We start from the raw sequence: 20,463 nt of genomic DNA on the forward strand, positions 1-20,463 counted from the left end.
CTAAAACTATACTTTACACCCAATATGAGGCTGCTGAAAGAGTCATCTTTCTCAAGTTCTCCCTTTCTTCCCATTTAGGATAATTTATTCCATGTTGTGACAATATAATACTCTGAGTTTCTGCCTTGCATGTTATTGGCATTAGCTGGGAGGGTGGGGAGGAGACACAGACAATGTATTGACTGCATTAAATGGGATATGGATGAAGCGTGGCGGGGAGAGAACTTGATATGGGGCTGCAATTTTTGGCAGCAGTCCTGCGTCATGTGCAACACGTAGTTATGACCTCTGTAACAGAGCAAAATACCTACTTCAAAGATATAAAATATTAGAAGTACCACTTTGAAGCCCAGAAGACAAACATCAGAATATTTAACCATAATCACAACTTATAAGCAACTTCTAAAGATATGTCGCCTGCAAAGGTAGTTGAATTAAAGTTTACTGAATGGTCAATATATGGGACATAATTAAAAAGAAAGGCACCTTCCGTGAAGTTGCTATCAAGTAATAAGACAAAGTTTGACCAATTCAGTCAGCAATAGATTGTTTCATGGATGGAATGCTAAATTCTACTTTGACTTTCCCCTATCATTATCCACACTGACAGCCAGTGTGTTATAGTGATTATAGAGTGTTAGACTAGGACCCATGAGACTAGGGTTCAAATCCTCACTACGTCATGAAGCTCACTGGGTGACTGTGGGCTAGTCACTGCCGCTCAGTGGGTTGTTGCGGGAATTATTTGAGGAGCGGGGAGAACCATGTAGGGCCCTTGAGCTCCTTGGGCAAAAAGGAGGGACATAAAATGCAATAAAAAATAAAAAAGAAATACAATAAATAAAATATCCATGGAATAACATTAAAACTACACAAAGTAGTTTAAAGAAATATGTAAGTGACAATGTGTATTAACACCAAATTCTCAAAGTCAGTCAAGTATGAAAAGAATTATACCTAAGAAGCAAGAGCATTTTAAGAGACCATCTACACTGTCAGTTGAAAATAATTAAACAAAACTGCTGATAAGTATCTATATTTTGGGAGCCTTCCAAAAGTGGATTATTTGTTATAATTAATGCAACCACAATTAAACTACAAGATTTGCAGTTTCATCAAGTCTTGTAGTCTTGTAGACTGGGCTCCTCTGGGAGGAACGGCAGGATATACACTGAATACATACAGCTACTAATTATTACTATTCATATGAACCAGAGGACTACAGTTCAGTTGTAGAACATTTGCTTTGCACCCAGAAGGTCCCAAATTCAACTATCAGCATTTCCACGTGGAGCTGGGAATATCCCATCTGAAACCCTGAAGAGCTACAGCCAATTAGTTAGAAATAAATGTGCAAAACAAACTAAATGGTCTGACTCCATATTTTATTTCATAACATCTGCTTGACTGTACCCCAAAACCCCTCAAACTGGTTTAAGATCTAAGATAGCTGTTTAAGTTTATTCATATATAAATCCAAAATGTTTAATGGGCCTTGTGCACACTTATTGGAGAGCATCTGTCATGAAGTGGCATTTAATTCTTATAATGTATAGGAGCTCATGGCTATCCAGCTGCAGTTGACTTCAACTCCTATCAATCCCCTGAGTATTCAAATGGGAGGAATCAAGATGAAGCAATGGTAAATAGGAGCAAACGTTTGCAAACTAACAGGGGAAAGAATCTGTATGCTAAGGAACACAAACAGTAGTTATGCTGAGATTCTACTACAGGAAGATTTCAACCCATATGGTGTTATTGTGTACACAATTCATTACTGAACATTATCTGCCACAATGCCACCTATTTTAAGAACTTGACTGAGTTTCACAGTAGTGCTCAGAAACCACTTCCACTGGTGTGAAATACATCTTGATCAGCTAAGTGTTACATTTAAAAGTTTCTCCGAGCTGACTGACCAGTCCAGCATGATGAAACTTGCGTTCCCAAGGTCTTGCATTTATCAGACTCTTTCAAAGTGCGAGTCAATTATCTTTCTAAGCCTGGAAGATGGTGCGGCCCCTGCAATAAGAGCTACAAGTAGCGATGCCAAACCACAAAGGAAAATTATGGCTTCCGTTACAGAACTTGCAGTCAGAAACCCTCGGGCAGGAACAAAACTATGTGTTCTCTATACAGCGGCGGAGGGGGTGGAGGCTGGGAGGAAGAGAGGAGCACTGACTAGAGGGCGCTGGCAGGAAAAACAAGGGCCTGCCAGGTTACATACTGCAGGGCCTACATCGGGAGGAAAAAAAAGGGGGGGGGGCTTTTCACGGTGTCTGTATCTATCTATAAGGCGCGCACACACGGCGCCAACTGACTTCCCCACACCGCAACTCCCGCCCCCGTTTCTCACGGCACACCTTCCTAGATAGCCATTTTTAAAGCGGCGTGGCTTAGACAGCAGGACTGGAAGAGAAATCGCAGAGCACATGGCCGAGAAGAGGTATGGGAGAGAGAGGAAGCGACACGCGCGCGTATGGATGAGCCCGGGGTCCGCCCTGAGGCGGCGGGAAAAAAGCGCCTCTCCTCCCATCCGCCTGCGGCAACCCGTGTGAGGAATCGCCGCCACAGAGCGAGGAAGCGCCTCGTCCGCCCCTTCGCTGAAGCGCCGCATCCCGGAGCCTTAATAGCCGCTCCGCCGCGCCCAGAGCCGAGGCCGCTCCTTAAAATGGTGCCCGTGCTGGGACCGGACTGCCCCACCCGCTCCCCTGCCTGTTTCCCCCCGTCAGCCGGGCCTCGGCAGCACAACGGGGCCTGCGCGCCTTCCTCTCCGTCCTTCAGCCCGGGTGTGCAGCAGCAGCAGCAGCAGAACAGGCCCGCTCCGCGCTATCCCCGCCTCGCCCCGGCCCAGCCCCCGCTATCCCCAACTCACCTAGCCCGGCCCTTGCGTCTCCTCACGCCCGCAATAGCAGCGCCCAGGCTGATCCTCTCACTCCGACTCACTCGGGGCTGCGCCGCCCTAAAGAAGGCCGCCTCCCATTGGCCGACGCGACAGCGCCGCGCGCAGTAAGAGCCGTTCGTATTGGCCCAGGGTTAGCGGCGGCCGCTGCTCCACACGCGGGACATGTTGACTTTCCGGCAGAAAGAGGATGAACCAATCAGAGCGCGGGGAAGGTGGGAGAGCTCGCGCTCGCCGCGCGTGCGCGGGACCGCTCTAAGCGCGAGAGAGTTCTGCGATGCGGGGAAGGGGGCGAGGCGAGAGGAGTGGGGTGGGCGGGGCTTGTCCGGTGGAGCGAGGGAGGCGCTGGAACGCGCCGCGGCATTTAAAGGAGCAGGAGCTGTTTAAGGAAACAATGGGTGGGGAGGTGGAAGGGGCGGTCGGCTCTGCACTAACTTAATGCTTGCGTTTTGCCATGGCAACGTTTGTGATGGACAACATCTGAGCGCCTGGCGCCAAGCTAGAGCTAGTCGACTCTTACCTCGAGGCTGAGGGCGTTTTAAAGTGAAAGAGAGAGTATTGTGCCAGTGCTTCGACGCATAAGTAAATTTACTGGCAGGTAATTTAGTGGGAACCAGTGGCCCTTCAGCTTGTGCTGGGTTCCGCTCCCATCAGCTCCATATAGTCAGGGATTATGGGATCTGAATATCAGCAACAGTTCCCTACTCCGGTCTGAAAGGGACTGTGTGCTATGGTGACGGATAATGCAAGAAAGCCTCAAGGAAAGAATAAACGTATTGCACATTTGTGCAGAATCACGTGTTCACATCCTGGCAAGAAATTGCATTCGCAACTTCCTACCCTGAAGGAAATCCATCACAGGCGTGTAAGACGGAACACAGTAATCCCCGCTGTGAAGTGTACGGTAATAACTTTGTAAAAAGTAGTTAATTCACAGATTCAAAGTTGGGCTTCTTTCTATGCGCATGATGGTGAGCATCACGAATGCACATGCAAATAGGCCCAAGGCCAACTTTACCATGAGTTCCAAAGGGTGCCACTATGTCTAGCAGGCTGGCAAGGAGGAGCTTGCTTGCTTACTCACTTACTTGCTGGGAGCCAGAATGAAAGTATCAAGAAGCAAGCCGTGGCAGCTGCTGTACCGCCTTGCTCATTCACCAAGATGGGTGAGTGACAGCAGCAAGGAGGAGGAAGAACAGTGTTTGCCACTCACTCCCCTTGTCAAGGTCTCCCTCCATAACACTCCTGCTGTACCACCTTGTTGCCCTTGACACTGTTCTCTCAGACTTCCTCTCCCACTCTGAGTGAGCAGCAACAGCAAAGAATGAACAGCAGCAGGGATTATCCTCTTCCTGGGATGTGGACCTTGGTGGATACCTGCTAGTGCCAATCCCTGCCCTGCTCCCCACCCCTCCAGTGCTGATTCCAGGTCCTTGAAAGCAAGAAGCCAAATCCCTAAAATATGCAGAGGAGTGCCCTTGTCAAGTTGTTTTGACCAAGTAACTCAAGTGCTGAAGTGGGGTGTGGGGTGGGGCTGTATATTTTTTTAGATATTAATCATTGCTGCAAAGACAAAAATCAGAGCATGCCAATCTGCCTACATTTTCAACAGAGTCATTTCTGTAGAAGCAAGGTTCCAGCACACACACTGACAGCACTCACAGTTAGCCTGTGCACTTTCATTGCTAAACCTGAATAGTCAGATAGTCTTTGACATTTTACACAGCACCAATTAGGGGAAAATTTGAGAATACCGCCTCAAGATAGTTCTAAAAATTTTTAAACTTTGAAACAGGAGCCATGTTTGGTGCCAGATACTCTTCATTCAGTAAGATTGCTCTTTTCTCCTTCTGTTCAGTCACAAAAAGTTAGAGCCCCTGCAGTATCGGATTAAAGTCCTGTCTGGTCCAGTCAGTGGTATCAAACCAGAACTTTCAGGCAGAAGAAGTTCAGGGTCCCACTCGGAATGAATATTAAGGCCCTCAAACACAGCAGGGCTGGCTTATCACATTTTGAAGTAAACGAAGAAATAAAACATTATCGTCTAAGAGTAACATACACATTAAGACCTTTTGAACTTCCCAATGTTTGGTAGAGCAGTCTGTAGTATATCTGTTGCTATAGGACAGGTGTAGGGAACCTTTGGCTTTCCATATGTTGCTGAACTACAACTCCCAACAGCCCCAGCAAGCATATGGCCAATAGCCAAGGCTGATGGGGGTTGTAGTTCAGCAACATCTCAACTGCAAAAGGCTCCCCATACACAGTGCTATTTTTTCTAGAAAAATAGGTGCTGTGCCCACATCTGCTGCAGGATGATTATGGAAGCAGGATCACACTGCTGTTTTTGAGATTTATGTGGAGGGGGGTACCTGGGAGAGTTTTAATGTATCTGATATTATTTATTATCGATGTGTTTTGTTTTATGCTCTGAGCCCCTCTTGTGATTTTTAATGGAGGGTAATATTGTTAACAATACAGTGGTACCTCAGGTTACATACGCTTCAAGTTACAGACTCCGCTAACCCAGAAATAGTACCTCGGGTTAAGAACTTTGCTTCAGGATGAGAACAGAAATTGTGCACCAGTGGCATGGCAGCAGCAGGAGGCCCCATTAGCTAAAGTGGTGCTTCAGGTTAAGAACAGTTTCAGGTTAAGAACGGACCTCTGGAACGAATTAAGTACTTAACCCAAGGTACCACTGTACTAATTTTTAAATGCACAATTGCTGATCCTGTTTGGTGTTTTATAGCACTGCCAGAATCATAATTCCCTAATGATATGTGCTACCCCAATACTGTGCATCTTTCCACAGAAGTGCCACCCACTGAAATGCACCCTCTTCCAAAATATGCCATTTCCAAGGGTATAAAATTTTAATTGTATTATGTTGCTGAACAGTTTTCTTTTGGGGGCAGCTTCAAGAGAACAAAGAGCACAGCAAACAAGCAAATGAGACCTATGCCAGGGTAAAGCTTTTCAGTAATTTGTGGTTTGAAGTTTAGTCTCTAAACCTCGGCAGGGTGTGTACAGACATAACACTTATCTCTCAGCCAAACTTATTTCACCCAACTGTTGTGAAGCTAAATGGCTACTCTGAATTCCTTGAAGAAAGGCTGGGATGTAACTAATGAGAAACACCCCTGCTTCCAAGGAAGTGAACAAGATGGTGTCATTGGTTGCTGGATTCTAGAAAGTGGGCTATACATCTCCCTCTTCATCCGTTTGCGGGCCCAGTTGTCCCTTAGGGAGAGCTCTAGCTTCCTTAGGCAGGATGGGAGTAGATATCGGGGTGCTATCTGACTCAGTTGATGAGGCACCTCTCCTTTGGGTGCCCTGCACAAAAATATTCACATTCCTCAAACATTTCTGTTGCATTCCTTTTTGACAGGAACCCACTTGCCTATGCTATCAAAGCCATTCAGGAGGAGAAGGCAGACAAAATTCACAGATATGTGGAGCATTGGAATGTAACAGATCCATGGATTTATTTGTAGGTTTTGTCATGCACTTTCCTTCAAAGAGGTCTCAAGCAGCTGTCATGAGGAGAAACAATATCGCAGAATGGTGTGCTATCAAGTATCTGATAAGCACAAAGAATTCCACTGAAGTATTTAAACAGGAATCACACTGTTAGGCAGTACAAATGAAGTCAAAATATGCTTGCCTATGAGGCGGCCCCGTTTCTACACAGATTTTATTTCATGAGCAGATGGTACACAGAATGGAGCCTCTCTAGTTGATATCTTAATGGGTGCGTGTATGACAGGATGAGTGGCGGGGTTTTTTACCTTTCTTCCATCAGAAACACTTTCCAGTGTTTTCTCTTTGGATAATTCAGCATCCCTGCCACAACATCTCTGAGAATTTGTGGGCATGTTCTAGATACTGACATGGGGCACTGACCAAGTTTCAGCATTGCTGTGTGTGAACTGAGTGTACACCCTACAATACACATCCTGCTGGTTGCACATTGCAGGCCAAGACCAATTGCAGGGAGCAAACTCTCTACATACCATAATGGATCTTTCTCATTAAGTAATCCATGAGGTTTCTGAAAGTAGTTTGAAAACCAGTGCCCTGAGATGTGCAGTGTAGGACATTAGGCATTGCAATCCCCAGAGTGACATTCTGTGCCAGTTGCTATCAAGAGCAGCCACTGTTACAACCAATCTCTTGACGCAACAAGCAATTTATGGTAGCAGTTCCTTATCCAACAAGTGCCAAGCAAGTTGAAGCCTGCACACCTGCACGTGAACGATGAACTCAGCTTGATGCATATCAGACTATAGAAGCCATTTAGTTGAAGTTGCTTGATGATCTCATGCAACCTATATAGCTCCTTGGGTTTCGGCCAATTTAAACAATGGCCAGGATTTAATAGTACAGCACGCGAGAGAGAAAGCTTGTAGAACCTCTCATGACATGATCCAGTTTATGCTGGAAGGAGTATTCTAGCATCATACCCTTAAATGAGGCATGTCCAACTCCCAAGAGACTGCAATCTACTCCCACTATATAAAATCTGGCAGTGATCTACCCATTGAGTTGACCAAAGTCTTTGGGGGGGGGGCATCGTTCAGGATCATGTGATTGACCAGAGATGCCCCGCGATCAACCGGTTGAACATGCCTGCCTTAAATGATGCCATCTGCTGATTGTATAAACAGATCATGAGTATGTAACTCTTGTACAGCCTTGTACTCTATTAAAAAAGCTGGAAATACCTGTAGGTGGGCAATTATAAAAAAGGTCTCGTTCACAGCTTAAGATAACTGCCAGTGTCTTCATGTTAACCAGGGAGCCAAGGCAGTGCTTTTTGTTCCTGGCCAAGAATCACCAAGCACTGCTGTGCAAAGATGATAAGGAAGTTGAAGTACCCTGTATTTCCAGGATGCCATTTATCGGGCATTGCAGATTTTCTTGCCAATTTTATTTTAAAACCAACAGCCAAACTATAGCATTTATTAAGTCTGTTTTAAATGTCCAGGCACTTTAATTTCAGGGCTTCTCCTTAGAGTACAGGCAGCCTCAGTGGTGGTCTCTGAATGTTGTTGAACTCCCACTACAGCACTGCCTTAGGGGATCCCACTCCTCCGTATGTTTTTAAGGGTAGAGGCAGTGACCAATAGTCGCTGTCCACACTAACTGATAAAGGTAAAAGGTAAAGGTACACTAACTGATACTGTACTCCATTTACACATTGCTTAAGAAGCTCAGTCCAGCAGAATGCTCCTGCTGGAGAAAAATACTGGTGCCCTTTCCCACTTCCTCAAGGTTATCCTTTTAAGCTCCTCAAAAGGAGCAACAAAACTAAGGGGGGGAAAGACATGGCATTTGTGGAGTCCCCATAGAGGAAATGAATTGAAGCAGGTGTGTTCTTAGGCTTACAGTTCAGAAAGTAAATGTCAGAGACAGCACTCGGTTACCGAAGTTAAGCACATGTAAAAACTGCTTCTGTTGAGCAAAGCTAAGTGCATGTACTATCCATATTACAAACAGAATTCTCCCCATAGTTTTAACAGATGAATTGAGACATTGTGAGTTTGGCTTGAATGGCTTCTCACAAAAGATACAAGTCCATCTAAAATTAAGGGGTTGAATCCAGAGTTCCATGGAGCCAAAGTCCAACCTGATGCTGCTACAGATGGTAGAGATGGAAAGGACACTGTCTCTGATCCCCCCTCCCCCTACGCACCTCTATTTCCCCCAAAAAATATTCTTAGGGACAGTTAGCAAATTGTTTATTGACTTGTATCACATAAAAATATTACAGAACCTTATTTAACTAACAAATCTTTTATTGACGTTTTAAACAAGGTGATATTAACCGTGCAATCCTATGCATGTTTACTCAGAAGTAAGTCTCATTGTGTTCAATGGGACTTAATCCCATGTGTGTATAGGATTGCAGCATTACTTTTTGTTCAGCACAATGTGGAAAGTTAAAGCCCAGTGAAAACGCATTTCCCCTCACAAAGGTTATCCAGCTGTATATTTTATTGAAGATGCAGATTGTCCAAGTTTTGTTCTTAGTTTGCAACTCCATTCTGAACCATTTGAAGATATTCTTTGTACAGTTTTTCTTGTGCTTCATAGAGTTTCTTTAGTTTCTTCGTTTGACCTTTGCTGAGTTCTTTGCCTTCTGTGTCATGAGTTGGAAACCCCTGGAAAACATTAATTCATTATCTTAGGACCATGTTATCTCAACGTTTTTGTTTCTTTCTGCTGTGGTAATGCAATAGCATTATCCCTTTTCACCAGTAATTAGGCATTATCAACAAGAAAAATAAAAACCTGGGTTCTTTGCTTATTTATTCAAGCCCAATAAACCGCATATGTAACTCCAAAAGTTTCTGGAAAAAAGCAGTAACACATCAAGTTAGGAAATGATTTGGAAGAGTTTAAGGCTGAACCTCCTTATTAAGTATCAGGTAGTAGTCCTTCTGGATGTCAACATGTCTGTCTCCCCTAGGTGCAGGAGGTAGGGTTGTTAGGACTCACCTGCCTTATCACTATTTCCCTTTGCATGCACAGAAAACCATAGACATGCGTCCTCATTGAAGAGGGGTGAAAAATGTGTCAAAGATACAAATATGAAAAGGATCTAGAATTTGTGGCTGTAACAAAAGACTCACATGCTTTAATACGATGCAGAGTTATTTGGGAGCAAGTCCCATTGAATTCAGTAGAGTTTACTTCTGCATAAACGTGCATAGGTTGTACAGCTGGTGTAGTGTGGTGGTTGAGCTCTAGTTATGAACTCTCAGCCACTGTCTCCCTTCCCCTCCTCCCCAATATGCAATATAGGGGATAATAATACTGCCTTGCCTTACAGAGTGTTCTAAGGATTGCAGTTAGATAATGAACGTAAAGCACTTGGATCACTTAAAGTGCTACACAAATGTTAATAAAATAATGCTTGTCTGTCTGTCTGTCTGTCTATATTGTCCAGGACTGAACTAGCAGCTTTCCCCAGGATCCCTAAATACAATATTCAAGCAAGAAAAATCCCAGTAATGCTTACATTTTCATCAAATTTGGAATACTTGTCATGCTCCGATTTAAACATTTCTCCTGGTGGGATTTTCATTTTTGCCAATTTTACTGCCTGCAATATATTTAAAAAGTGTTACAACTCTGGAATACATGAATATCACAGCCAGTATTAACCTGCCTACATCAAAACAATTCCTGAAAACAAATTTAAGCTGATACTCTGATGCTCATCCTTCCTAAGACACAACCCACCCCCGCAAAAGCATGTCAGAAAAGCATATAAGTCTTTGGGATTTAAAACTGGTTTGGGTCCTGAATACAAAAGTATCTTCAAAATCTGCTGAAACCCTATTTTCTCATACCATGTATCGCAAGATGTGAGAACAACCTGCAAAACAAATGCCCAATAAAGTTTTAAGAGACACTTGTTATTTTAGCTTTATATTGGTAAGACATTCCCTTTTTAAAGAGATGCTGCTCTGTGCACTTGTGGTGTTGAAGATAGAGCTTTTAAATATATTGAATTGGATCCAGATCCAAGCAGGAGGCGTGCTTACAAGACACTCCCATTGGTGGAATGGGGTAGGGAGGAGCAATTCTAGTGATCCCTCCTCCTGCCTGCAGCTCCCTATGCCCCTTGAAAAGCTGAGATGGAGGGAGCCTCCATAACACTATAGAAGGTCACAGAAGAGCCATTCTAAATGCAACCCAGCAATATGTTTATAGAAGACAGAGGCCTAGCAAAACATGAACAATTTGCAGATGATCAAAGCATACGCCAGGAGCAAAAATAGGCTTTGTACACATGGTAGGGGTGGAGAGATTGGGATGGTGGCATCAGAGAATATACAGCATGTTTGGGCTACCAGGCTATGACTGAAGCGGATTCAGTTTTGCCTGTAGATAAAGCCACCCCACACAACTGAGAAGCCATTTCCTTGTGTTTGGCAGCAAAACCCAATGTTCTCTCCTGAAAGATTCCAACACAAAATGTTTGGAATAAATGACTATAGGCAGAGAGTTGGCTGGGCAGGTCTCTCCACATCTCACTCTCTGCAAATGTTAGACTGTTGGTTCTGGAAAGAGGGTGTCTTTGGCAGCCTCTGCTAATTATATACTGTTGGATGCTGGAGCAGTTGAGTTCAGCTGGAAGTCCTCGAGTGTCATTCATGCTGTAGGTCTACCAAAGTACTCAATGGTTTGGGAACGGCTGCTGGGCCAAAAGGTGGTTCAGGGGTGTATATGTGTTTGTAAGTATGTGTTGAGGGGCTGTGTGGATTAAGGTCTCTCTACCAATTCAGCTCTGCTTTGCAGCTCACATAACAGTAGGTGACATGAACGGAAGATAAAGCCTGAAACATGCCCTTTCTCGCCTGACATCAGTGTTATTAAAACCAGCCTTTAAAATGTATATTTAAAAAGTACAGTGGTACCTCTGGTTACGTACTTAATTCATTCCAGAGGTTCGTTCTTAACCTGAGACACCACTTTAGCTAATGGGGCCTCCCACTGCTGCACCGCCGCCGCTGCGTGATTTCTGTTCTCATCCTGAAGCAAAGTTCTTAACCCGAGGTACTATTTCTGGGTTAGTGGAGTCTGTAACCTGAAGCGTATGTAACCCGAGGTACCACTGTATTTGGTTACTTTACCTCCTGTTCCTGTTTCTTTCTAGCTGCCTCTTCTTTCTTCCTTTTTTTCTCTTCTTCAATCTATGGAAGAAGAATTTGAAAAGCAACATTAGGATTTAAAAAATACAGAAGTAAATCACTGAGCATTTTATTAGCAAATCATCCACAGCTATGTTTTATACAATAGGATCCTAATCAAGCTGTTAGCTCTACAAAGTTCTATCCAGAACAACCAGTCTTTGACTTTTGAGGGAATTAAAATCATCAGCTCTGCATGTTCCTCATACATATTCACGTCCCAAGGTTCACCATAATGCAATAAAAATAGTATGTGTGCTAATGTAGTAATCTCAAGATTTATGTCGGAAGGTACTTGTTAGGTGGGTGGGGAGAATGGTGTCATTAATTTTATAGGAGTGCATCACCACTGAGGGCTACATCTATAAATGGGAAGTAACTTTTATTTTAGTTGCTTATAAATGACAGAGACATTTTTCTCTCTGAAGATGGCACTTGTCAGCTACAATGAGTGAACATACCAAGAGAATCCTAGAGTTCTCTTATTCAGAAACTCTGATAAGCAAATGCCAGGAAAAATTGCAGAGCTTTTTAAAAGGAAAGAAAGGAGCTTGGAACACTGGCCATGTTAAAATCCTTTGGTCAGTTGATTGTGTGTTAATTACAGGAGTTTACCTGGTTTACAAATGCCAGGATTGCCACAGATTACAGGAGGGTCGGGGGGGCGAGGCGACTGGCAAAGCGCCAGTAGGGCAGTGGAGCCAATATAGCTCTACAATCACTGCACCCACACCACCCGCCCACCACCTTGCCCCTCCCCCTAACCAGCTGTATCCCTATTGGGAAGCCAAGTGGGCGGTGCTGCCTCGCCCCATCAACTGCTACAGAAGGGCTTTGCATGGTTGGTGGGGTCTATAAAGCCCAAGATCCCCAGCAGAAGCTGTGCTTGTGGAAGGAGACTGATGCAGGCTATATTCCTCTGACCGTCCGAAATGACGTTAGACAAAAACTAGGCACATCTAGACAGGAACTAGTTCAAATAACGTATAACCTTTTTCTTCTCTTCTCTTTCTTTTAGTAAGGTGTCTCTGTCCACTAGCTTGACCACAGTTGGGAGTCCTACAATAAAAGCATTACAAGGAATAAATGATCATATATATTACTACTTTTAAGTATTTAGCCCAATGATACACCAGGGATGGAAACATGTGGCCCTCTAGATGCTGCTGAACTCCTCTGCAGCTATTTAAAATATACATCACACTGTTGAACATAAAAGGCAGAACACACTTAATTGATGGACAACTCTTGGAAAGTTTGAGAAACTATGATTTCTTGCTATTATTTGATATTGTGTCTATTTCACATCCAAATCATCACCATATTTACTTGGAAGAAAATCCTACTGAAATGCCACTTCTACATAAATGTTTCTAGCATTGCATCTTTTAAGAGTCTAAGGTGCTTGACAAACCTCATTCATTTTGTTACTGCACCTCATTACTGTTAGTTGGAAACAGACACCAGGATGTAATAACTTGTCGAAAGCAAGACTGGAGCTCAGTTTGATTTCCAACTTAATTACCTTCATGATCTTCAAACCGAACTCCATGCTCGGGAAGGACATCATCTCGAAGAGAATCACATAGTTGCAGAACTTCAAACACTACAATTACAAAGAATAAAATGAAACCGTTAATATCAACGTCTGCAAAAGTTCTTATCTTTTGGTCAGGTGGATGTTTTATAAGAAGGGAACACCACCTTTTATTATGTCATGGAGCAATGGGTTTGCTCTCCCCCTTTTGGATGAATGACATTTCCAATTCCACTATGCTATGGGGTGGGGGAGAACTCCACAGTTGCTATTCTTCTTCAGTACTAAACACATGTGCTAGGGAGTAGGTCCTTGGAACACAGTGGGATTTAATTGCTAGCAGAAATACATATGATTTTCTCCCCACGCTCAACTCTGTAGTCCTTGTCTCTGCTTTCCTCCCCTTCCTTCCTTTTCACTGAACCTCCATCTTGGAAAGCAGAAGTCAAAAGTCTCCTGGAGTGACATAGGATTATATTATAAGTACTACAGCATAAGCTATCAACTCATGAAAAAAGGTTGAGGTGAACTGGGGCATTAGCCAGTTCCTCCCCACTCTACATAACAGGTAGAGATATCCATTTTGTTAGAACTATTAGCCTCTTAGAGTGATTTAAAGTCTGCTTGCCCGCCTCTAAGCCTGCGTATCTTAATAATAATAGGTCTTTTAGAAGTGGGCAGGATGCTTTTAATTGAATATGTTTTCCTCTCTGTTTTAATGTATCTGTGTGAGGTTTTTTTCTGTCTGCCTGGTTTTAAGTCGTTTGGGTTGCCCTGGACAAGATAAAGTGACTAACAAATTTAATAAATATCAAAATAATATCTTCATCACCAGTAGCTCAACAAAAACTAGGGAGTTAAAAAAAATCCTCTTTAAATACACGCTGAAAAGTATTGTCATGAACAGGTGAAGAAAAAGCTATAAGTGCTCTGGAAGGAAGGTATTCTCTGCAGTTGCTCTGCATTGATGTCTCCCTGAGTTATAAATATTCACCAGCCTAAAACTATGAATAATTAAACTTTAGTGGCAAAGAGGAGAAAATTCCTTCTTGGCAGAGGAGAATGAGAGATGTGTGTATAAAAAACCCACATTATGCGGAGGATGAGAATATTATCCAAGGTATTATATTTTCTGAAGAATTAATATTCAGGCATCAGGAATTACTTCAGGACTAACGTGCGCCAACAGTGTGTTTTCAGAGGGACATCAAAGACAGAAGGTTTTAGTGATAATCCATAGAAGAGCATGTGCCAAATCCTGATGAAAGGCATGCTCAACTACAATCTGCTTCACTACAGCAGTCTCCTTCCTCCAATTGCACAGCCACATACTTCTGAACCACAAGGGCTTTTTCACCCTCAAATGCTGCTGGTGGTGCAATGCAGAGGAGAGAGATATATTAAAACAAGTACCACCCTGTCTGCATGCACACTGTTCCTGCATGTACATAAATGCATTTGATTACTTATAACCAACACTACTATGAAGAAGATTATTAGATTTCTATAGGTGCACCAGTATGGAGGTCACCACTTTTGCTCCAGTGAGCCAACACAATTGTTTGGCGACTGAACTCATGATTTGAAGTTCCTTATTCTCAAAGGAAGGAGCTGAAAAGAAAACTCGACTGACATTCCTTGGCAAGGCTTCATTAGAGGGAAAAATTCTTTTCAATGTACAGCTATCAAATTATTTGAGGGGGGTAGTTTTCTTTCATTCACTGTGCGTTATCACTAGAACATCAAAAAAGCAAATCAGCTCCCTGCTAAGAATGACCAGTGTTGCTCTCAGGGTTTCTGGTGTCTACTCTTCTTGTACCAGGGATAAAGGAAATTTTATTTGCTTGGCATTTTTATATCCCACAATTAAGATCCTCCACTTCATGATCAATGTTTGAGTGAGTACTTTGCTGAAACTCCAATTCTCTCTCTCTCAAGAAAGAAAGCTTTCCACATATAAATGATGAGGCTCTGCAATGTCTGAAAATAAGAGGATAAGAAGGCACATTGCCTCAGCTCAGAGTTTTATAGGAAGTTGTAATGAACGCTGTTTAGGGTCCTTTGCCTTTTGATGAAGTTCACCTGCCCCTCAGTCTTATCCATGCATTGCTGCAGGAAGTGATGGACTCACACACCCCAAGTTTAAGTACTAGCTCCTAAGGCACTATCAGATATAACCATGGAATACACAGGTTTTCTTTTCCAGCTTCAAAAATATGCCTCCAGAGGAATATAACTGAGGGAAGACAACCCCTGACATACCACAGTAAGATTACTACTATGCAGTTAAGAGAAATTCTATGTATTTTTCAAAATCAAAGCACATACATTATAGGGATTTTTCTGTCAAAACACACAAGTTTTAATTGGTATATCCTATGGAATAATGTTAAGCGGCATTCTGAAAACTCACAATACAAATAAGGGCCATCGTTTACTTTCATCTGGTAAGAACAGGGCAAACACATATATGTAAACACATTTGCATACATAGACATTCACATGAGGGATGGTCCAATAAACTTTGCTATCTGAGGTGAAACAACAAATGGCACATTCTCCACCCTGACCCAAAGTCAAGGAACAGAGGAAAGCTGTCTTTCTTTTTTTCCTTTTCTTTTTTTTGGCACCTAAGGCAGAAAATCCAACAAGCGCCTGCTCCATCCCAGCAATAAAATACGGTAATAATAAATGATTTGCTGCCCTTTCATGACTTGCATAATCAGCTGCCTCAATCTGGTTAATGGCAGAGCTGGCCCAGACTCATACGCAAGTAAAACGCAAGGCAAATGCAGGCAGACACCTCCCTAGTTTTTTTTGCTTTAAGAGTTTTGAAGAGTACATGCGTCTGTGTGCCCACACTCACATCGAGCAAGCAGATGAACAAGCGTGAGGAAGAAAACAAAGCACTATGGTACAAATAAAAATGACATTTCGTAAGACAATTGCACATTTGTGGAGATTTCCATTTGTAAAAAAAAGCACAGAGTTAACGTCACCTTTCTTTTCTCGGGCAATTTGCCGCACACCTTCTCTGAACTCGGACAAAACCTGTAGGTATGGCATCACTGTAGATTCAAGCTGCAGAATGAAACATTTTGTCCATTAGTTGAGAGTCAACCCATTTCTTTCTGGTTTCCTCTGAAAATACTGCTAGGAAGCATAGGAACATTGGGAGCAATTCAGTATAGAGCTAAGCAGATTGCTCCATCAGCACAACCATTTCTGCTTGCCTGATGGAGCTATCTGCCCTCCACCCCCCTGTGTGCTGTTCTGGGGGTTCTCCTGACCACCCCCAAGAATCAATTTGGCTGGGGTGGGAGAGAGGAGAAGAGACAAAGTCCTTACACTTCTGCTGGCAGCACTCGTTGGTTGAATGGTGCCCATAAGACACTATCTTCTACCACGTCAGATCACTGGCCAATCCCAGCTCAGTACTGACTACTCTGACCGGCAGCGGCTGTCTAGGGTTTCTGGCAGTAGTCCCTCCCAGTCCTATATCTAGATATGACCTTCGCAAGCAAAGCTTTGGCTCGACAACTGAACTCTGGCCCTTCCTTGCTATGCTCTCACATACAAATATAATTCTTCTCTCTTACCTAAATGCAATTGGAGTAATTCTGTGATTCAGTTTTACTGCAGAATTTTATATTCGTATGAGCAGAAAAAGTGGCTTTGCTTCAGCATGTAATCCAATTTTTCTGAAAGCCATGAGCAGAGTTGAGATTGTCACAGTAAAATTTCCGTACAACTTACATTTAAGTTTTGGGCACTTCCTCCAACTGGGAATCCGATAGCCTCATCGCTTTCTATAGCACCGAACACCTATGCAAGTGAAACACAAAACAAACTGAAAAAACACGCAGCAGCAGATACTTTAACACTGACAGAAAATCCAGCCCCAAAAGCTGTGAACAAAACTTTGCTGGGCAAATGAGTTTCCTAGACACTGTCTGCACTGGGTTGGAGCTGCAATTAAGACATTATTTCCAAGAGTAAACATTGCTCATAGCATGGCCTCCTGGAAGTACAGGGGACTGCAATATTTCTACGATCTTTGCATAGCAGTGCTTGATGACCATTTATCTATGTCCAGGAAACAGCAAAACTTTGCAAATAATTCAAGTACTACCACTGTTTTATACTGATAGCTAATCCTTCTTTTAAAAGTGCTACATTTTTGTCACAATTATTTCCTTGTGGTAGGGGAATCCCTCCAGAAGTTGCTGGGCTGCAACCCACAAACATCTCCAGCTTGGCTCATGGTCAGGAATGACTGGAGTCTTATCTAAACAGTGAAAAGGCTGACACATTCCCCCACAGTTACAACACACATGCAGCAGTTTCAAAGGTTTTGTGAAAATCCCATACCTTGAACATCTGTGTAAGATAGAGACTTATATTTTCCAGCAGCATTCTATTTGGCATTTGCCTCGCAGTTTTCTTTGCAGCAATGTAGGAATTACACTGACTGACCAGCGATCGCACTTCTTCCAAAACTGTGCGTGTATCAATGTTGTCACACAAGGCTTCATGGACTGCTAGCTTCTTGTCATAAAAACTAGCCAAGGAGGGCAGGGAAACAGAGAAGGACCAACATGTCATTTGTGTCATCCTTAATGGTTTTCAGCCAAAGATTCCAGTATTCCATAGATAAAAGAAAGCCAAAAGCATTTCAGTACTTTACTTGCTAGGATAAAACCTGAACGGGCAGATAGTGGGAGAGAAAAGCCCTACCACATACTTGGTGGCAACATTCAGATGTCATGATAAACAATGGTTCACCATGATGAAAACAAGCCAACCCTACCTCCAGGCTTGTACACTCCTCCTGCCATTTCTAAACTCAGGTTCAAGTGGCACAAGTCAGGAAATTGCATATTTACATGAAAGACTCTTTTAGCAGCAGTTAGAAATTGAGCAAGAAATACAAGAAGTAGTCAGTATCTGACTAGACTCCCACATACACCATTTCTCTCTTGCATTTCAGAGTACATACTGAAAAAAAGACACAGATCTTGAAACCAGCTTTGGAAGGAGAGAAAAGAATCAAACAACTTGCCAGGTAAATGAAGGATAAGAAATATGAAGAACGTTATGGACTGAAGCATGGAAAATTACAAAAGAGAGAGAGAGAAAGTTATCAGAGAAGAAAAACACAAGAAAAGCAAATCCATGAAGAGAATATGATATAATGGCGCTAAAAAACAGAAAACATTTACATTACAGAGAAAGCATTTTATTTTAACAATCCTGTCAATCAAATCTGTAAATGTAGCACTCTTCTGACTCCTCTGATGAATTACAATAAGTACTATAAGATTTATTAGTGGCATTCAGAAATCATGACAGGTACAAGCCTGGGGCTTGTGTACCTCCTCCCTCTGGTGTGGCAATCAGAAGTTCAGAAGCTTTTGCTTCTGTTTCTGATTAACTGCAGTGTGTCATGTTGTCAAAACCAGACAAACTGTGGTCAACTATGGATTGCGTCAAACAAACCAACTTTACATCATGAGTTAAGAAAGCTGGATTGTTTCAATCAATCATAATTAGTTGAACCACAGTTTAAGGTTTGGATGCAGGGCTAAGGTGTGGTTAATCAAAACCAGATGCAAAAGAAAGTCTGAGGTTCCCTGTGGGTTGTTTTCACAATTAACCATCGTTTACCTTGACATCCTAATACAGCCATTTAAAGCACCAGGATTAACAAAACAGTTAGGTGTTTGAATAGAAAACGTAAGTATCTAGCTGCAATCCACAAGCCAGTTAAGTCAAGTCTAATGAGACTGAGTACATTCTGAGAAGTTTGGTTTTCAGGTATTATTTAAAACAACCATATCTAATCCCTGAGGTGATGAAAAGAAAAATAAGAAATGTGTGGTCAGTGCTTAATAAACTACAGAAGCCAAGAAAGGGTAGAGGAAATTCCCAGTGTCAGGGGTCTGCCTATAATAGCCCCCAGTGCTCTATTTACTCATGCATGACAGAATAAAGTATGCAAAACAAATACATTGATATAAAGTTGTTTCATGTTCCTAATTTATGCAGGTTTCAGAATTTAGCTTTTGGGATGCAGTGTGTGTTTAGTAAAAATAAGTAAGGAAACACATCTATGTGAAGAACGAAGAAAAACAGTAAGAAAGCACGTGAAAGGATCTAGGATCTGCACCACAAGCAGTCTGATTGCTATGTGAATTAACAAGTAACTGAGATCCAGGGGAAAGTGTTGTAGAAATGCAAGATTATCAGGACCTTGCTTGCACCAAAAGGAAATGCCAGTTTGAAAAATGGGATCCATTACCATGAATATACAAATGTCTATTCATGAAGAAAGGAGGGGGAAAACAGGTTTCTCACTCACCTTTTATTCAGCTCTATTTCCTGGTTTTCCCATTTTTCAAACTGGCCTGTCACATCAGCGGGGGCCCGAAGGATGTCCTTCACATTTAAAAAGAACTCCTAAAAGGGGGAGGGAAAGAGCCCACAGTCTGAAATCTTCCTGTTGCAAAGTATACTGTCCAGTTAGCTATTTCAATACTCATATCAGACTCACTTTCAGCCAAGAACAAGATATACCCTGCATCTGCCAAGAAAAGCAACTTTTCTATTACCTGCTGTCAAGCTGATTTTTGTCTATGCTGTGACTTAGCATAATGTGATATGACACATTAACAAAAAAGCTAATGGTGTTTGCAATTAATGAAATTCAAGACGCTTCATCAGGTCTCAGGCAAAAACAGGATAATGATGACCTACATCCTACTTCCCCCCCACGCCACTGCCCATTACAGTCTGAAGGATACCTTTCCAAGAGAGATCTTTTATTTAACTTCCTACTACTACTAAGTTTCCTGTTGGTTACTATTGTCTTACCACAATATATATGCAAATATAGGATATATCAAGCACATAGAACAGATTAGGTTGACCAAGTTGTTTTGAGCAGATTTGGGGATGAGAGAATTGGTGAATGGATACAAGAGCTTTTAAAAATGGTTTGCAAAGCCTAGATTTGGGGTGCAGATCTGGTAAGAGATTAATAAAACGATAGGCCAACCTGCTAAACCTGAGCACATATATTATACATATAAAGTCAGCAGAAGAAAACACCTGGTACATCACATTACTACAACCCAAAATTTGTACAGCAGAAAAATGTGAAGAGGGGAAGTGAACTTACATTCATGAATTTCTCATACTGAATAGCGGACTCCATGGTGTTGTTGGAATAGTCTAGCGTATCCTTCCAGGAATGCATAAGAAAAGCCAGCCGTAATTGCCGAGCTGTTGAGAGTTTTAAAAAGAAAATGGAAAAGTGT

At 42.5% G+C, this 20,463-nt stretch overlaps 2 protein-coding genes across 5 annotated transcripts in view; both read right to left on the reverse strand.

The window, feature by feature from the left end:
- Positions 1–3,229, reverse strand: part of NAP1L4 (nucleosome assembly protein 1 like 4) — a 33,244-nt gene extending 30,015 nt beyond the window's left edge. The window contains exon 1 of one of the 3 annotated variants that reach the window (XM_083425911.1): positions 2,876–3,229. The gene's annotated coding sequence lies outside the window, so the exon portion shown is untranslated. Of the gene's footprint in view, positions 1–1,919; positions 2,290–2,875 lie in introns of those variants that run through there. The other 2 variants (XM_083425913.1, XM_083425912.1) reach the window with 2 other exon arrangements.
- Positions 3,230–8,629: 5,400 nt separating this feature from the next.
- The window catches only part of CARS1 (cysteinyl-tRNA synthetase 1), a gene marked incomplete at its 5' end in the record, with an annotated part of 32,370 nt that continues 20,536 nt past the window's right edge, over positions 8,630–20,463 (reverse strand). For both annotated transcript variants that reach the window (XM_083425892.1, XM_083425891.1), the window contains 10 exons: positions 8,630–9,069; positions 9,930–10,013; positions 11,551–11,610; positions 12,599–12,666; positions 13,133–13,213; positions 16,144–16,225; positions 16,901–16,969; positions 17,516–17,705; positions 19,506–19,603; positions 20,325–20,428. In XM_083425892.1, the coding sequence (XP_083282018.1) occupies positions 8,935–9,069; positions 9,930–10,013; positions 11,551–11,610; positions 12,599–12,666; positions 13,133–13,213; positions 16,144–16,225; positions 16,901–16,969; positions 17,516–17,705; positions 19,506–19,603; positions 20,325–20,428 (971 nt within the window). In that variant the 3' untranslated portion in view covers positions 8,630–8,934. The remainder of the gene's footprint in view (positions 9,070–9,929; positions 10,014–11,550; positions 11,611–12,598; positions 12,667–13,132; positions 13,214–16,143; positions 16,226–16,900; positions 16,970–17,515; positions 17,706–19,505; positions 19,604–20,324; positions 20,429–20,463) is intronic.

The sequence above is a fragment of the Podarcis tiliguerta genome, assembly GCF_965153285.1.
Source record: "Podarcis tiliguerta genome assembly, chromosome: 1".
Lineage (NCBI taxonomy): Eukaryota > Metazoa > Chordata > Lepidosauria > Squamata > Lacertidae > Podarcis > Podarcis tiliguerta.